The 19,800-nt window shown below is 44.4% G+C and overlaps 1 protein-coding gene across 1 annotated transcript; it reads right to left on the bottom strand.

The window, feature by feature from the left end:
- Nucleotides 1-15,049: 15,049 nt before the first annotated feature.
- SMIM19 (small integral membrane protein 19) lies at nt 15,050-17,079 on the bottom strand. The gene is made up of 3 exons (XM_081999783.1): nt 16,883-17,079; nt 16,619-16,743; nt 15,050-15,464 (listed from the first exon to the last, which is right to left on the bottom strand). Exons 1-3 carry the CDS (start codon nt 17,044-17,046, stop codon nt 15,394-15,396), a joined length of 360 nt encoding a protein of 119 aa, XP_081855909.1. The 5' UTR covers nt 17,047-17,079; the 3' UTR covers nt 15,050-15,393.
- Between the last annotated feature and the right edge of the window lie 2,721 nt (nt 17,080-19,800).

Here is a 19,800-nt window from a genome sequence, read left to right as displayed (position 1 = left end):
TGGCAGTGGAAATTCTGCTTTTTTCCTCCTACTAGCATTGCAGTAATAAGGCTATAAAGATGGAAACAGTAATGTAAGCTGTGACCTTGGCTTCATTTCATAGGAATAGGAGCCAAATATTACGCCAGGAGGCTGGTGACCGTGCCCAATACTGTCTAGAGACCATGCAAAGAATGGCACCTGCCAACTAATGGGCCTGTTTCCTCCCGCAAAGTCCAACAGCTGCTGATCTCTGATCTTCAGAGTCCATGTAATGGTCCACATCTACCTCCTGTAGCCTTTGCCGCTAGAGATATATGGAGCATGATGGTGAAGCAAAAACCTTGAGTTCTACCTACAAGGCAGAGTTAACATGACAGCTACTTCAATGTAGGCTGACAATGCTGCTGGAGCAAACAGGTGGCTGATAAACTTGTCACATTGGCTAGGAATTAAATCATCGTCAATGCAACATGCCAAAGAATGTCCCATAGTTGGGTACTTGGCTCAGCGAACACCTCCAAGATAACTTACTAAGGGCATGCGGTCCTGTCAAACAGGTCAAGAAAAGCTAGGCTTTACCCTCTAGAAAAGGAAAATGTCATTCTCCAATACTTCTCCTGTGCGAGAATTAGTGCTGAAAATCATAGGAAAGTGGACATACAAACCAGCTTAATATAGTGGCTTGATCAGGGATCTTGTTATCAAGAACTCTCTCCCTCAGACAAGTTACAGTTACTGCTCATGGAGAGATAGCTCCATGTTTTATCTGGGCTTTTTCTAGCCTGGGTGCAAACCCTGGTAACATTAGTGTTTGTGCTTCAACAGTCCAGTGTCTACATCCAGGTGGAGCACAAAGACTCTTCCTAAAGGTAGGGGCAGGATAACAGGACACACGTTGCATCCAGTGAACTGACGAGCATATTCATCTGCAGCAAGAGCTTGAACAGCCGAATTCTCTGCTTGCTGACGCAGAGGCTATAAAGAGAAGAGAAAGTCATGAAGGTAGCAGAAGATACTTCTTGGAGTACGTGGCACTAGCAAACCGCATCAGTGGCTAGTGTGCTTCATACCTGTAAAAAGGTGTTTATAGCTAAGCTGTGCTGGTGATAGTGATGCATTACAGCACCCTGACGGTTGTCCAGAGGAAGAAAGATAATATGAATGGTGATGAGAAGTCAGGAATAGCAAAGGGGATTCCACAAGGAACCCTCCCTCTTCCCTGCCTTTCTGAAGAAGGGTGAGAACCAGAGCTAGCCATGCCAGGATGGTGCTACGCCCACCATGGCTTGAACGAGGACTTCTCTAGACCTATGCATTTCCCTTGCAGAAAATAACCTACCCGAGCATGGGAATGGCACAGTGCTGACACAGGCCTCTTCGCTCCACACAAGCACTGAGAGAAGAGCCACACCACTCTAAGACAGGGTGCAAATTCCCAGAGAGCTGAAGTATTGGAAAAATATCAAGAAAAAAAGGAGAAAAGAACCTAAAAAAAATTTTTTTAATTAAGTCTACGGCAGTCAGGTATGACAACCACACCATGTGAAGAGAGTCCTCTGGAGTAGGGAAGCACATGTGAAGCACATTTCTGGCAAGACCTGGAAGGGACCACAGTCTACCTCTGTCATACTGATAAGGAAAAAATCACTCACTGTGATCCGTAAAACAAATAAGCAAGTAGATCATCATGTAAAGAACATTGAATACTCAGGAAAAAAAAAAATCCTTTAAAGGAGTGAACAAGGAATCCATAATTAATAAACAACTGTTTCTGGTCACTGAGACCTTCAGAAGTCATAGAAGTCACTTCCTCTTCCATCTCTTCTACACATAAATTAAAAAGGGAAAATTAATTATGCCATTTTTTCAACTGTCAATCAGTTCCTCAGCCTTGAATTAGCCATATATTGAATTAAATCCAATTAATAAAATGATGTAAAGAAAACAGTTGCTCTGAAGCATTACTCCCAAAATGAGCTTAATATTTCAATCAAAACTGTCTCCAAATGTTTAACCAATTGTGTCCCGTAATTTGATTTTGCTTTAAATCTTTAGCAGACATGTACACCTTTGAATCACTTCATTTAATACAAATAACTAAACAGATTACAATAAATTTGAGCTATATTACAAGTTGGTTTCTTTCAAATCCAAGTACCAGAGTTTTAAGATAAACATAATCCTTTCCAGTTTTAAAAATTTCTCAACCAAGCAAGAATTATTTTCCATTCTCCAAAGTAATCCAGAATATAGACCATACTGTTCACTAATGTACATTCAATCTGTGATATACTGGTATCACTAATCTAACATGGAATTCAGGTGTACAGAAGATTATTCTGTATCTACAAGATATCAGTATCTACAATCATCAGTTACTGACAAATATATTTAAAATATGCAAAAAATTTATGAACTGACCTACTGGCTACTCTGCGAATCCTAGGATTTTATTTTCCCTGAGATTCTCTAGGGTTTATATTCAGAAAACATAAATTGCACAAACTCAGAGGCACAGTTCTGCATCAAGAAAGTCTTCCACAAGAACATGCAAAAACCCACACCAAGAGTGCCTCACAGGTTGATCTAAAGGCGGCAAATACCATGGAAGCAGCAATGCTGGCAGAAACACTAGGTGAACGTAGAGGCAGAGGCAATACGAAGAAAAGAGAAATGTGCAGATTTACTTGTTCCAGTGAACAACAGTAACTAAAGTTTATTGATTTCAGTTTCAGCAGCTAAAAATCCATGAAAACATTTTTATATGATACAGACAATACTATCCCATACCCAAATTTCTATCAAAGCAATAATATAGGCCAGGATTTTCTCACAGTCATTGCAATTTACTTATCAATTAGTACAATAAAACCTATTTTAAAATATAAATATTACTAAGTGCAAATAGTTTTTTTGTATCCAATTGTAATTTAGGTGTTCAATTACATGGAAATATCTAAGTCAACAGACTGAAAAAATGTGTTAGCTACAAAAGTAGCTGGACACATTCTCAGCCACGGTCTCTCAACTGTTCCCTTTATATCCACTGTAAAACTATTTCCAACACACTAATCACATCTATTCGGAAGAAACTAAAATGATATGATTTCAAACTATTTTCATTAGAAAAACAGTCCTTTAACAACTGCTTTTACTCTTCCAGCTAATTATATACTCTTAAAGGCCAAATATTCAGTCAGTATGCAAAAATAACCATAGCTTTTTATTAAGGATAAAACACCAGATAAGAGTTCATAAGAAAAATAAAGATGTTCTTTGCCTCTACCAGCAACACTGTCCAATAGAGGAAATTGCATATAATTTCAAAATTTTAGATACATGTATGTCAAAGTCTTAGTAACTCTATATCAGAGACTTACTACAATTAAGCCTCTTCACAGCATCATAACTTGCTGGACTGCAATAGGTAGTATTTCCTTGGAGATATTTCACGTTAACAGCCAAGATGTTCAAAAAACTACCTTTCTAAAAAAGCTTCCCCCTAACTCAATACTAAGTAACCTGCACTTAAAACCCCACAGCCCTGCCAAGAAATCTTATCAATCTGGAATATTTTTGTGACCAACAGTCAAGTAAAAAAGATTGAACTGATTAATATTTGATTCTGACATCTGCCTAAGGACAGCATAAGAACAATACATTATAAGGTTACATAAATTAGAGGGCTAGCACTGTCTTTTCTTTTTACCTATGCACCTGTCTCACTTTTTATGCAAAGGCTGTTTATTAAATGCAAGCAAAACCCCTGATTTCCTATTTTGTAACAGTCATGGTCTGATCTCCATATTCAAGGTACGTTTCTACAAAAACCAAAATTGATTTCAAGTACAAAGCAGCGGCTATCTAAACCACAAATAAAAACTACAGCCATGTTCTGCTCTTCCTAAAACAAGCTTGAAGCCACGATTGTATTAAAGACACAGATGTGAGGAGATTTTTCAACTTCCAAACACATATGCACAGTATTACAATCCAGGGGCGCAGGTAAATGAATAAGCAAGCAAACTACGTGACGTTTGTGCAGTGTCCTCTCAAATCCTGCAATCCCTTCTAGAAAGTCTGGGTCTACATCTCCCTCTTCTTTACTCATGTTCTTCTCGCATGGCTTGGTCTCAGAAACTTTCCATGCCTGTAACGGAAACTTGAGCCAACTTCTTAAATGTATGATTTCTTCATCTCCACTCATCATCCACTTCTGTTTCTGAGAAGCTCCTCATCATGACACCTGTATCTCAAGAAGCAAAACAGGAAACATCACAGGGATGAAGCAAGGAAAGATGAATAATAATATGCCTCTGTGTCTTTAATAAAATCCCAACTCTCATTCAAGTTCCTTTTAGGAAATAAGAGTTCCTTTCACAAAAGCAAAGTTTTGCCAAACTAGATAAGTAAAGATCATGTGCCAAAATTGGTGTAACCAATGAAACCTCCCAATCTGCACCTCCATTCCTGACATGACGAGCAGAAGAAATCCTGTACCAGCTAGCCTTATGTGGAAAACATCACTGGGTGCCAAGCTTGCAGAACTAGTCTGCGGCAGCCAGCTCAACTAAAAGAAACTGCTGAGCCATCTACTAACTTACCCGCTACTGAAAACAATGCAAGTTATCTTTACCCAGGACCTGTTTGTCCAAGTAAGTAGAGCTCTAGCCCACAATTGAGATGAAAAATGAAGGCGTAAGCCTCTCCGCTACTTTCCCCACTGCTCCTTAGTCTGTGCAACTTCCACAGTACATTTGTGTTTTTACTCACTTATCAGATACCAGAGAAGACACTTCAACAGTTTAACTACAAGGTGACAAAGGCCCCAGGTATTTTCAATGTGTCTTTGTCTGCAAAATCATGTCATAAAGTCATGTTTGGGGTGGAGGGCACTTGCCTGTTTCTTCCATCCAAAACTTGGGATCAAGCAGACCCAAAGCCAACAGCAGCAGTGTTCAGAACCTAACAACAAAAAGGCGGAGGGATGACTCATCTGCAAAATGGAGACACAGTCATCTTGTGTCCAAACAAGCAGCCCAAACCATTTGCCCACCTCACAATTTTGCCCAAACACTGAAGAAGAGGGTGCCGGAGAAACAATTTCTGCAGCCTCTCCAGTCATGAAACCATGAAACCTTCAGGGCAGATAAGCAAGCACCAAAACTACTCTGCCAGCCAGCTCTCAGTGACACAGAAGCATGAAAGCAATTTTATCTCTCCCTTTTAGGGAGAGATAGGCCTTTAAGGCCATCTTTAAATAGACATTAGCATCAAAATCTCTTCTTAGCAGAGACAGAGCAGATCCTACGTCTTATCAGCAACCATCTCAAATTCTCAGAATTCCGCCTCCCATCTGAAATCCTCATTTCTTCTGCAAAAGCACTTGACAGCAGAATGCTCCATACATGGGGCACACTTCACTCAGAAAGACAGCACAGTCCTTCGCCAACTCCTGCCAGCAAAACAACATGCTGTTTCGGCTCTCGTACACTAGAAACAAGGGACAGCTGTCAGGACAGAGTCCCATCCGAGCACAAAAAGTCTTGGCTCTGGTTCTTGCACGTTGCAGTACAGAAGGTAACCGAGCCTTGGACAGTCAAAGCAAGAAACACTCTGATAATGCTCTGGGTACTGCAGAAACAATAGTTGTTAAGTAACTGGACAGAAATGTATTTGCTTTGCAGGGATTATATGTCAAAGAAAAATACATATTCCCTCAATTCTGAGCTTTTGAAGAAGTCCTTACCCTCAATAGTGCTTAGAGGCAAATGGTCCTGAAAGCCTGTGCCTCAGTGATCATGCCTGCTCAGGAAAGGCAACTAACACAGGTTTCAAGAGTTTACAGAGCACAATAGCTGAGGCAGCCACACATGTCCCATCAGCAGGACATCCAGAATATGCCCACATATCATCCAACTATTTTATTCCACAGTGATCCTTAATCTTTTAACATGATGATCACTGTATACAAGAAACAGAAAACACAATTTCACTGTTCCATAATTATCATAACTCCATACTCTTCTCTCTGAGCACAAGAAATTAACTTTGGACAAGTAATTCCATTTATTATTGACATTCTCACTCGTTAATCAGATGTCTACACTCAGCATATGCACCATACAGATTACAAGACATCCAGGCTGCTCACTGTTGCATGCAGAAAGAGAACTGCGGAAAAAGATTAGTAATTGTCAAAAAGGTCTGACACTGGCTGTCACCTGAAACAACCAAGGAATTTTCAGTTTTCTTTTGAAGAGACAATTTACTGGCAAGCTGGTACTTCTAACTTTGATCTTCATAGCAGCCAACATCAGCAGAAGAATTTTGTATCTCAGTAACAAAACACAGAAACTTCCTAGACTGTTAACTCCATTACAAGTATTTTGGCAAGGAAGCCTTTCCCTTATACCTTGGGGAGAATCTTATGATTAAACAGTCCACGTTTTAAAGGCACACATGCCTCAATTATTTGGTGTAACTGCTCATGCACCTAATTGCTTTGAGAGAAAAAGCATTCCACAACTTGCTTGGAAGACTGATGTTTTTCCTTGTTTCCCAAGGAAATAATGGTTACATTACCACACCAACTGCCCCGTGCACAGAAACATACAAATTATAAGGCCAATTTCAACCTAATCTGATGGAAGAGGATAGGGATTTCACAGGTGCTCAATATCTAGAACAGGTTTGCAGAATAAATAACTGACGCAGCCCCCTGAGCAATGTGCCTGGTTCACAAACACCCGGGAGACATCATGTTTTGATTAAATATACTCAAGAACTACGAGGCGGTGAGAGGCTGCTTAGGCACTGTGCCATTGGGAAAATCAGGGATGTTAATGGTACTGCTGTGTAATGGAAAGAAAGAAGGGAAGATGTTTAAGGTACCACAGTGCCACCAAAACCGAGAAAGCTGCAGGAAACTCTCATCTTCTGTAGTTCAGCTGCTCACAGAGCTACTTTTTAATCTACGGAGCAATAGCGCAATGCCTTACGTACCCATCACAGCTTCCACCTTTACGTGGGCTACTGCTGATGTGTTAGCAGGCACTTCTCAGGATTCCTTAAAGGCACTTGGTCAACAGTTGTCCTCTTTCGCCAATGAGAAACTGATAAAGTAGACATACACTGCAGTACAGGTGGCCTCAGAAAACCCTAACAAAAAAATACGTTTCTCAAACCATTTCAACAAGATCCTACCCAGGCAGGGTAAGCTAAGCACTGCCATGACAGGTCAGGTTGCTGGTCCACCTGTTTGAGAATCCTGCCTCCTGTGATCGGGACCAGATGCTTCAAAAGGTGGAACAGCTCAGGTAGTGAACAATGATGCAATTCACCCAAAGGGGAAATTCCTTCCTTACCTCATCAATTAACATGAAGGTTTATAGCTTAATTTATTTTTAATCCTATTTACTGCAACTCTGGTCACTGTCATTATATGTATAAATGTCCAGGTCTGCTTGGAATCCGACTAAACTTTTGGCCTCAGTAATACCACGTGGTATAATTATGCCAAGTTTCAAATGTACTGATTTCCAAGTTCATTTAAACATGCCTTTGTTCTTGCACTATGGGAACTAGCACAGATATTAACCAGCTCTCTTCCCTTTCCAAGGGCTCCAGCCCAGCTTGCACCATAAGCTCCCATGCCATTCTGTGCTCCGTTACAGAGTGGGAACATAATCCAAGGGCCTTTAAGGCAACAACTTAGCAACTTCTATCAGTTATCCAGCAGCATTTCTATACCTTAAGTTTCTGGGATCTGCTTCAAACTGGCAACTCCACTAGAATTTCACCAGGCCCTACCCTCTTCCAGGTGTTGCAAGCTTACTTTTCTCATGTTTTCCACTCCAGAGCTGCCACCAGTATAAACAGTTTTACCCTGTGTTGTGCTCTTTGAACCCCCCTGAGGTTCAGATAAATTTAGTTATAAAAGAATAGATAAGAATCATACCATGCTGGGCTTTTCAAGGTCACATAGGAACCTCTCCCTCTGAGCAAAGAATTCCTCTCCCATCTCCATGCCTGAATAAAGAACAACAGTGTCCAACCAAGCAAAACCAATCCCATTTTGCTCTTGGCTGTTCCTGTGGGCTGCAGGTTCCTCTGTGCAGTAACTTTAGCCTATGTTGTTACTTACAGATGAGCTCATGACACATTCATGATGATTATTATGCCAAGTACTTGCTAAAGGTCCAGTGTGATTAGTCACTGCTGTTTCTGCTCACACAACACTTGCAAGAGGCATCAAGGTATAAAGCCACACCTTCATTCAACAAAAGTTTGGTGAAAAAAAAAAAATATAATGATGTATGCAAGCAGCAGACAAGGAAGACTCTTAAAGCAAACTTGAGGTTCTGGATCCTCTTGTCTCCTCAAAACATAGTCCTGCTTTCAGTAACTATTTGGGCTGCATATTCTTCTCCCAGCCTCTGGAGCTAAAACTTTGGACTCCAGGCTACAGGTTCTTAATCCCAAAGTCTTTAGCAGAGAAAGAGTAGGTCTGGCTGATATCTCATGGGAAGATGCACCCGCCAAGGAGATGACAGAGTTTTTACAGCATCTGTGAGAACCACACTCATAGCCATCACTGTTTTACCACAAGTGTTTTGATTACGGGCTTGGAACTAGTTAATTATTGCAAGAGAATACTTCTTTGCCTCAACCAAAAAGAAAATTAGACCATTTCATCCCACTTTAGAAAGATCTTCAGGCAAGTAACTGGTCAAAAGAAAACTCCTGTCCCAGCCTACGGTCCATAAACAAATGGATCTCTTTAATGATCAAAACAGCACTAACAGAACTGGTAACAGGCGTCACGTTGCCAACTTTTAGTTCACTGAGTAATACAACCACATGCAACTTTTTTCTCTATTTGAGTATCATCTACTGATTAGAGTCAATAAAATCACAAGTTTTACAATGGCAGTTTAATTGTCCCATTGCATACTTCTCAATGACCTCCCCATGCTGTTTAATAGCTAGGCAGCAGTCTTAAAAACTCTGTTCCAGAGTGATGATCTTAATACTTTCTTTCTAAGAGGCCATAAATGCTTTCCCGTTCTTCAGTCTCACATGCGTAAAGATGACATACTGAACTGAGTGCTTCTACAATGCTCGTTGGCAACGCTAAAAAAGCGGTCCAAGCCACAAGTTTCAGAGCACTGCCGTACCAGCATCTCCAGGACCTCTGATCAGCCATTGAGTGGTTTGCCTTTGGCACTTCAGGATTTGCTGAGGTTGAAAGAGAAGACAGTAATGATATAGAACAACTCTCCCATCAGCAGTGGCAAAAGTAATCTTGGAGGCAATGCTTTCACTGCTCTTGGGTCATTACTGAATATGAAGTAAAAAAGATGTGGTATTTTCTGTTTTTCACAGACAAAACCAGAATTTGGGCAATGAAATCTTTTAACGGACTCAACGAAGGTATTTTTGGCTGCTAGAATTCTCAACCGGTGTCAGAGAAGTTGGTTCTAATATTGCTCATTGGAGCATACACCACAATCTGAGCAACGGCAAAATAGAGTCGTTCAAACACATCGAGTAGTCTGTGCTGGGTAAAGTTCACAGCAGCTGTTGCAGTCCCAGAAAGACATCTGAGAGAAGCGCCATAAATAACGAGATCACATGGAGTCTCCCATTGCACAACCAACATACATCTTTCCTGCTCAGGAATTTATGCTCCACACCCTACGCTGTCAGTCAAGAGCATATTACAAACTATGTTTTCAGGATGATCCAGAGGATATTCTGGAAAGTAATACAGCCCTCCTGCCGGCCGAGTCTTTTCAAAATACTCATTCTATTCCATTACAAAAAAGACACATTTCTATAATCTTGCCCAAACCATGGTCTTTCTCAGGAGCAAGCTAGAGATCTACGCGTGCCTTTTATACATCATGGATGTCTAAAACCAGTTCCAGCAAGTCTGACAGCCTGACAGAAGCTGAAGGGGACTACTCCTTTGCAAGCTCAGGATCTAAGTTTTTCTTCAAATGTGCAAATGTAAAGCATCTCCTCGGACTCCAATTTCAGCAAATCCCTAATCTAAGCAGCCCTTTTAGGATTCTGAATTCATTTTACTGTTAGATTAAAATTAAACCCAGTTGTCCTAAAACATCTCCTTCCTAGGCCTTTGCAAGGGGAGAATCACTTTTCAAAGCAGCTCCTACCTATAATTGAGGAAGAAAATATGCAGCTATTTTATAAAAATGAGAAATTTTTTTTTTTCTTTTTCTGGAGTTTTGCCACAAATTGCCTTCGAGGGCTTGGTTCAGAAATTCCAAATTGAGTTTATTGTTTTTCTCATTGAGAACTAACTCCTTTTAGCAATTCTGTTAATCTTGGAGTTTGAAATTATTTTTATTAAAGTAACGCCCAGAGTTTAGATATTCCATAGAAAGATGAGGAATTATTTTTATTAAAGTAACACCCAAAGCTTAGACATTCCTTGCAAAAATCAGGCAAAGCACCTTCATTCTTAAAAAGACCCTTAGCCTTTTCCTTGTAAACACAGATTTCGTGAAGACAACCAAGCACTGAGAAGTTTTATCAGCCTTTTTTTCATCAGAGGGTTGGAAAAATAGTTATTAAGGTAGGATTTTTCCTGCCTAAAAAAATCCTGAGCCTTTTGCTCTTAACACATTTTTTTCCCCTCTTGTCTTCTTGTCTTCTGTTATGGAAGAAGTAGCACTGATTTCCACTCCCCAATGTCAGATTTCTCATGGACATTTGCGCTGGCCTTGGGGTGCTGCGACAGCAGTAAATCTCTCTGGTCATGCTCAATATCTGTCCCTTAGCCAGTAGGGAGTCCCACCAACCCAGGCGACACTAATTTCTGATGGAGCTTGTTAGACTACAAGAAGCTTGTTCTTAGCCCTTAACTCTTACACCACAACAGAAACGAGGCTGCAAAGTAAAGGATCTTACCGCCATTCGCAGGGGCCCGAGGCACTGAAACCTTCTGCTCTTCAGCGGCAGCTCTGTCTCGAGGACAAGATCAAGCGTTGCCTTTTTGTTTGAGTGACTACGTTAATAAACTAGGTGACATCACCCAGGTTCCTCGCTGTGACTAAAACACGGTTTAGGTGTTCAGAGGGGAAAGGGAATGCCTTTTGATCACTACTTCCGATTTGGAGCATAAAGAACCATGACTTGAAGAGCGCGCTTTGTCAGCAAGCCTCCTCCTAACACTATTGCTCTTTAGGCGTAACAGGCCAAAAACATCACAGAGTTAATAACACGTTTTCCAACAAGGTGCTTCTTCCCCGTTGAAGGTGGCACGTAGTGACAATTTTCAATCTCTTTAATGTAGAAATTAGGGCTGGGGCAAAATCTTTTCAATTCCTCCAAAAGAGAGGTTACATTGCAACATACCCACCTTTCTCTCTGCAGCGTGTATAATTTCAGCTTGCTCAATAGCAGCGGCACTCCTGAGTTCAGGAGGACTTTAAAAGGAGCGATTATGCTCACGGAAGTAAGCTAACGTGAATAAACTGCCCAGGCAACAGGGAGGCATTCCAGAGCCCTGTGCTGTCACCAGGCTTTTGGCCAATGCTGCTTAATCATATATGCAAAATGCAAATCACATAAAGATTCATCATAGGTTAGAATATTCTCAATTAACAGTTTTGCATTGCGCTGAAGAAGCTTCCCGCGAGCTGTCCTCGGACGAAGGCACTGGCATCTTTTCCCCATTTTCAGAGCTTCTATTGGCATCAGCAGTACAAGTGGTACAGCAAAGGCTTCCTCTGTAGGTCTTCTCGATGGATCGGGCAGTTTTGGAAGCCAACTTTGAGAGCAGGTATAGCACCACCCGAGCATCACGCTGCTGAAATTCATAACTCTTATGGCTCTAAGGCACCACAGCAGCTGCTACAGGCTATGTTCTGATCTGGGCTCAGCTGGCACATGCAAATTCATACTATTCGGTCATGTAGCACTGGACTGAAACTCAAAATGCGCACGGCACAGGGGCAGATATTTTCACTACAAGGCCCACAGAGTTTACAATGCCTTCAGCTTTAAACACAGCCACAGTAATAGCTTAGAAATATTTAAGACACTCTTGAGCCCTGTCACAGAATTTATAAAGCTCTATCCAAAAAGCTTTGATCTTCTGTGCAGCACTGAGCATAAAACCTAGCCAGCCACATTTTAGTTAGGAGGAGAGAGATAACTTTTCCAGCACTTAATGGAAGATTATAGTTTGTTTCCACGTAAGATTACAGAGTCATGGTTGTAACTCCATCTGAAGACTGCATTTACAAAGATCCGACTGTTCAGCAGCTCCCATGGACGCAACAAAGCGGTCAAATTCTCAAAAACGTCTGAGTTATAATGGAGACCAACTTGTTAAAGCTTTTTTTGCGGTACCTTATAGATGCAAAGTTTTAACTGCTTTGAAAGCCTTCCCTCACGTGTTTTGTGTGATCAGACACCACTAAGTCTACACATCATAATAGCTTTTTAAACAGTATTGGGTAAGCTAGAAAGCTTTGCCTCTGTACAGCATTCTCAAAAACAAATGCAACTAAAGATAACTTTGGCACAATTCTTTTAAAGGTCACAAGCTTTCCCCCTCCAAGACATCTAATAATTCAGCATGAACAAAGTTCCATGAGAATTTGAGAATCCGTTCCTGCACATGCTTACAAACCTGACTACGACGAACAGACACCAAAAAAACCCCACCACCCTATTGTCTCTGACCTATGTGCCTTTGCTTTTAGGCACCAATTTTTTGCTACAAATTAAATAAAGCACTTTTTTCCTACACGTAGTATCGTGCATTAACGGCTAAAAACCAATGCAGAAATTTGAGGTAAAATTTCAAAAGCCAACCGCACCTTCCATCCCAAAGCATACTTGTACTGTAAAACTGAAATATAAAAACCGCAAGAAAACAGGGTATAGTTTTGCTGGGACAGAGCTTCAATATCTGCACTTAAGTCACGAAAATAAACCACTACCGGCCCTTCGCTCATGGCTCAAGCAGCATTGTTATAATGCCCTAGCAAATGCAAAAGGTACACACCCTGGAAAAGCTTTTGGTTTTGTTGCTTCTCCTTAAAAATGTTTTGTCTAGACAAGTAAGTTTGTGAGATACTTGTGCCACTACCTCAGGTCCATGAATACAAGCCGAGCTGCAAGCCACTCAAGATTTCTAAGCGCTTCATGGTGCTTCCACCTCAGCTGAGAGGAAAATTGTAAAATTATTAGCTACAGACAGTAAGACGGTTGGGTTTAGTAATGGAAAGAATGGGTTCACTTTGACATGCTGCTTTATTGAAGCGTACGGAGCCGCATCGGGTGGCTGTTGCAGACAGTAGCCCTGGCGAGCGTTACAGAAGATGCGCCATTTAGAAAGGACCCGTCCCCGCGCTGCCTTTTCCCTCGCTGACCGCTCGGGTGGGCAGGGCTGGTGCGAAGGAGGGCTGAGCTCTCGGTACAGCCATGAGCCCCGCGCCGGGACAACGCTGCCGGCGCCCGCGGGGCGAAACCGGCCACAGGACGCGGACAGCTCTCCCACAGAAGATGGAGGGGAAAGCCCACCCGGCGCGGCGGCACGCAGCCTGCCCCCCGGGCCTCGAGCCGGAGCCGGCCACCCCCTCCCCGCCCGCGCTTTCTCCTCAGGCGGCCCCTTCCCGCCTCTCAACGGTCCCCCGCCAACGGTCCCCCGCGCGCCGCCGGTGAGGCGCCCCCCTCCCCTCAGCGCGGACGGGGCGAGGGGAGGGGCGAGAGGAGGGGCGCCCCTGCGCGCCTGCCCCGCCGCGGCCCCACTCACCGCCCGGCGGGCGCCCTCCGGCCTCCGAGCAGCAACGGCGGCGGCAGCGGCAGCCGGCGCGGCCCGGAGGCGGAAGCGGCGGCAGGAAGTGAGGTCGACGCGGGGGAGGGAAGGGTGCCGCTTCCGGGGGCGGATAGGGACGCGGGGAGAGGGCCTCCGCCGGGCATGCAGCTCGGCTGGAGGTGGGTCTGTGGCCCGTGTAAATACCGCTGCGTAACGGGGAAGTGGTGCGGAGCTGGGATGTCATACGGCCCGAGTAACCGCAGGAAGGAAAAGGCACCGAGGGGCCTCTAAGGGAGGCAGCGGCGGGAGGAGGCCGGGCGGCGTGGGGGTCGCCGCGTGGGAACGGTGCTTTCCTCCCGCCGGCCCTCGGCCCCGCTGAGCTCCGCTTGCGTTTCCCTCGGTGACAGGCGGGGAAGGCGTCAACAGGGGCCACCGACTCGGGTGGCAAGGCTTCACCCAAACGAGCCCTTCTCACCAGGCACGCCAGCTTAGCCACCTCCTGCCGCAGTCCGTGCAGCCCAGGTCACGTTGCGCTGTCCCTACAGATTCCAACGTACAGATAATTTCAATCTAATAAAGAAGATGGAACTGCAGCGCTGTTTACCGCTGGTCCCAGACTTAGTATCTTTTAGTGCAAACTTGAAAAAAACCCACTTGGAGCATACACTTTCAGCTCCCCACTGTTCGTTAGCATTCTGTTCACCACTTGGCCTACTCAAGTCATGTCACATTACAAATTACAGGATCATACAGCTCCAAGTAGTTTCCGTTAATAGATGCTTTTATTAAGAAGTAATTTCTGCAGTATTCTTTAAATTAACTGATTTTGTGATTTACTTAGAAAGAAAAAAGTAACTGAGGTGTGATGTCTCTTCTGGATAAACTGTGATCTTTCCATTTACCCAAATTTTTATAGACAATCCCATTCTTTAAAGCAATTTGACTAAATTAAGCTAACCATCTTTGCTATTAACATTACAGTATTTCCTTTAAGTGTCTTCTAGACATGCAGTTCTCTGTGTACTTCTCAGTTCTCAAAGTTTCTCCAGGAAAGGTTCACACTATTGCGTATGCAACCTCCGTATAAACCCACGAGAGCAGAATCTTTCCGTGCTACTGCCAGCAATGCTCCAGGCTCTCAAAGCTGTTCACCTTCGCTGGGCAGTAAGGCCGCAGTATCTTCATTCACCTTCACTGAACGCATTCAGCAAATTCAACAATGCACGATCACAGAACAAAAAGGTTTCCAGGCAGATAGGTACTGCCTTGCTTTCTCTAGGGTGCCATTACCAGAGAAAGTAAGAGCTGATTTCCAAGGTGCCAGCAGAGAAATAATTTAAAACACTGGTAAGACCACCCTTCTCTACCCTTAGAGGTTTCTCTGAGCAGGTCAGCCCTGTGTTGGGCGCTGTCACGCTGAATGTTTTAGTAGGCACCCTGTTTACTTCATGGGGCTCAGAGAAAAGCTACTGAGAACAAAGTTTTTAGGAGAGTCTCCTTCCTTTCCCCCTGGCCTTCAGCTATGTATCAATTAAGAGGCATTGAAAACAGCTTCACACTGACTCTTATCATCAGCGCTGGAAATACAACCTGAGTGCCTACAACTGTGGACTTCATTCCACTGAGAGCTGTACACTTTCAGTCTGTTTTGGTGGCTGCTGCTGCTGCTGTTCATACTTCCTTGCTGAAAAACAGAAATGCTAATCAACACCAATCATACTATTTATTATATACATGTATATATACTGTGCGCATGTATATGTATCTATATATACACACATAGTAACTATGATAACAATCAAGAAATAGACTTCAGATTAGCGAATGTAATTTCACTGCTTAGCCACAAAAGGGGAAGTTTCAGTCACCACCTGGAACTAGTCCTTTAGCATATGGCCTTGGAAAGGGTAGGGTCATAGCAAAATGTCAGTAAATTAATGGCAGAGAACTATGATTCCATTCAGGTCCTTTCATTTAAAAAAAAAAAACAAAAAACAAACCCAAAATTAAAGACTATGGCTTCAGAAGTACTATTACAGATGATCTGAACGACTTGTTAGTCACAGGGTTGATCTCCGCATCACTCATCTCCTCTACAGTATATAAGCCACAAGCTAACAACTACATTGACTTCAAAATTAATCTGGTTAGCAAGGCAAAGGGAGATCAAAGAGTTGTGTGCGGTGGAACAAACACCAACAACGAATGCCAGCAGGCATTCCTCTGTAGGAAGCACATCCTTTTTTGTTCCTACAGAATGCAATGGCCTGGTTTAAGAACCTTGACATTTAAAAGGTGGTCGCAACTCATTAAGTATTTCTTGCCCATACTCCCTCTAGGTGTGCATGTATGGCAGATGTGAAGCAAATACAGGTTCTTCTCTGAACTGGACCTCTGGAATACCAGAGGCATGGGGCTCTTGCCTACCTCTGTCCTGACCTTCACCATTAAGATGGGACAGGCAACACTTGTTGGTATAGTAAAATTCTCGTTTATTTTCAGTTTATGAAGTTGAATTACTCGTGATTCCACACACAGTCCTCTCAACTTTTACAAATCCACCCACGTTTTGACAATACTCAGGCATTCCCAGCTCTTCTTAACTTCAACATCGGGCTCGTTTTGACAGCCAGAAGAGAATGGCACGGCCGCTCCCTCACTCCGCACCTCGCCACGCCTCAGCCCTACGGCCGGCGCTCCTGCAGGACCCCTGCTCGCCTGGTGCCGCAGGACCGGGGCTCCGCCCCGGCGTCCCCACCGCACGAGGACGGGCGGGCTCGAGGCCACCTCGCAGGAGCCGTCCCCAGTAACCCCCGGGCCCAGGGTACGCTGACTTACCGATGGAGTACATCTCCAGCTGCTGCCGCAGGCGGATCTTCTTCATGCTGTCATAGAAGTTGGGCTCGGGCGGCGTCTCAGCGGCTGGGGGCAGAGTGAAGATGCGCATGATCCTCCTCTTGTTCCTGCGGGGAGGGGGAGCAACGCGGTGAGCGGCCCGGCCCCGCCAGCACGGCTACACGTGGGGCCGGCGCGGCCGCTTCCCGGCGGGAGCCCTCGCTCCTTCCGCCGCGGCTCCCCCCGCCCGCCGCGGCCCCCCCTCACCGCCGCGCGTAGACGAGGAGGGCGAGGCTGGCCAGCACCACCAGCAGGTAGACGTTGGTGGCCTCGTTCCACGCCTCGTGCACCGAGTAGTCGATGGAGGCGCTGTCGCCCAGCGCCGCCGAGCCGCCACCGCCGCCGCCTGCCCCCCCGGCCGCCGCCGCCATGGGGGACAACTGCCGTTGGGGGCCAGCCGTTAGGGGCGGCCCCGTGGCTGTGAGCGGGCGGGCGGCAGGAAGTGGCGTCAGGCGAGCCGTCGGCGCCGGCGTGCGGCGCCGCGCCTCAGCCTACGTGCCGCCATTTCGGGCTGTCCTTAGCGGGGTCTTCGCGCCACTGCCCGCAGCCTCCTCACTTTTATTTCCCTCTAGGTGCCAGTTCCTGGGGGAGGGGACGTACGGAGGTGACAGTCTTTCTCCCCGGGGACGCAGGCACAGGGGACATAACAGTCTCTTTGCTTTCACGGTGCCAGTCTGAGGGGAAACGCGCGGGCGGGTAGAGGGCCGGAGGAGGTGTGAGTGCAGCAGCTCTGCGAGCCTGGCAGGCGTGGAATCAAAAGCACCTTCACCCACCTGTGCTGGTGCTCGCTCTGGGCCGGGGGAATCGTGTGGGATGTAGCTCAGCAGTGCGTGGTGTTGAGAGAAAAAGAGGTTCAGATTGTCACCAGCTTTCACTTTTCACGTAGGGACTACGTTTGACAATTTAGGTTGTCAAAATAGAAACAGCACTTTCTGAAAAATCCTGCCTTTTTTTTTTTCCTGCCAAAATGGGGGCTTTTGGATACTCATCTGCTGGAGCAACATAGCTTACTCCTATGCTCCATATTTGCCTGATGCCAAAAATGCACAATTCTAGGATTATGCTTCGTCAGAAAAGGTGGAGCAGAGCAAGTGTTTCGGTTAGAAACTTGAAAAGTTGTCTGAATTACTTAATGAGATGCAGATTAACTACACAGCGATGTTCTAACATACAGATATACATACATACTGTTGCGGTTTTTTTGTACTGCCTGGTGTGGCATGTTTGAGCTGCATGGTAAATTAGGTGTGCTGTCCTTTATCCTCTCCTCCTGCTTCTTTCTATCCACTCTGGGCCCTGATAACCAACTCTTCCTCCAGATGCTAGCACTATTACAATGCAGACTTTATGCATATGGTTCATCTCCCCTTGCTTTCGGGGTATGTGCTTCTGTTGCCGTTATTTGCCTTCACCCTTTATAAGACACTAAGGGGAAAAGCCAAGTATTTTTAAGGCATGATTTATCTAACCTATGTCAAACATTAAGAATGAATCTTCCTGTGCCCAGGACGTGCCCTGACCCCTTACTGAGTAGAGGGAGTCTATACACCTCACTTGGATGACACTCGCTTTGCAGATGTCCAGCCAGCCTAGGAAAACTCCATCCTTTGGAGTTTTTGCACTTTATCTTCGTGCAAGCTGTGCTAAATCATTCTCTTTCCATGCCATGGAACAGATTCTTTTTAAGACACCTCAGATCAGGGCATAAAAGGATATGAGTGAAAACAACAGTACAAAAAAATAAAAAGCTAAGGCACTGTTATCATGAGAAAAGTTCCTTGCCCCACATGGTGTGGGAAAGAAGAGCAGAACAGTAATTAGACATAATTCTAGGTCACTAAATAGGGATGGCACCCATGTACAGAACTGTGGAAACCACTAAGAGAAAAAAAAAGAAGAGCCTATCACTTATGCAACATGACACAAGACAGTTAATTAAGCATGGGTTCTTGTGAAGTTGAGGCTTTTTGTTTGCTTTTTTAGTATGTTGAACTTTTCTGCTAACAGCCCTGACAAGAAAGCATTACATGTCTGTGGAGGAAAAGTGGAAAGTATAAACCAAAGTAACTTGTGTGCTTTTTATATTTCACTACTACTTCTAGACCTCAGTTGAGATCAGGCTCTCTCATGCAGAGTAGAGAGAAGCTATACTACGTAAGCTGTATCTAAAGGCACTTTTTGTATTAATCCTGCAGCTCTCCTCTGGACAACCTGTGAAGGGGCTGGAATGCCCCAGGACTCCGCACCCAGTTTCCCGTCCAGAGGAAACCAAGGCCCACATCCACAAAGCATGACTTCAGAGTTGGAGGTTTTCTCTTCAGCCTTTAGCACACAGGAACAGCCTCTGCCTCACTCAACAGGTGCCTGATTTGTTTGATTTAATTAAATGCTCAGTTTAAGGCTCAGATAATCCACCCACCTCTAACCTATAGGACAGGCAGAGAGAGATTTTCTTCCTCCATGTACCCTTCTGAAGTTAGCAAGTGTTAAGTAATGGGTAGGACAGGGTTAGATTGAGGAGCACAAAGTTTAGCACTGAGGTGAGCGTGACAACCTTGCAAACCTGAGAAAAAGGGGTGATCTCCCACTTGCTGGCCTGTAGCAATAGGAGTTCTGGGAGTGCAGGCCTTCTGTGTGACTTCCTTTAGGAATCTGGTTCAAATACCAAAGTTGTTTGACTCTTAAGCCTAGGTTAGCTTGTCCTGGTACACTGTTGTTTCCTTTTATAGCTTGGGCTTTTGTTTCAGTCTTAGGCTCCTGAAATGAGAATGCAGGCTGCTGTTGAATTTGGTCAGAGCAGCCAGGCCTTGCAGTTGTCATTACATGTGCAAGAAATGTTGTGACCTGTCCATGTAGATTCTGTAGCATATTTATTTGTAGCTTGAATGAGGTGGGATGGGATAACCAATGCTTGTGTATGCTGTTAATGCATGAGGACAGCAGTTGTTTTCTATTTTCTTATAGAATCATAGAATCATTGAGGTTGAAAAAGACCTCTAAAGTCATCAAGTCCAACCATCAACCCAACACCACCATGCCCACTAAACCATGTCCCGAAGTGTCACATCTACACGTTTTTTGAACACTTCCAGTGGTGGTGACTCCACCACCTCCCTGGGCAGCCT

This window comes from Phaethon aethereus (genome assembly GCF_964289735.1).
Source record: "Phaethon aethereus genome assembly, chromosome: 4".
NCBI lineage: Eukaryota > Metazoa > Chordata > Aves > Phaethontiformes > Phaethontidae > Phaethon > Phaethon aethereus.
The sequence above is the reverse complement of the archived record's forward strand: the minus strand, read 5'-3'. Positions and strand labels throughout refer to the sequence as shown.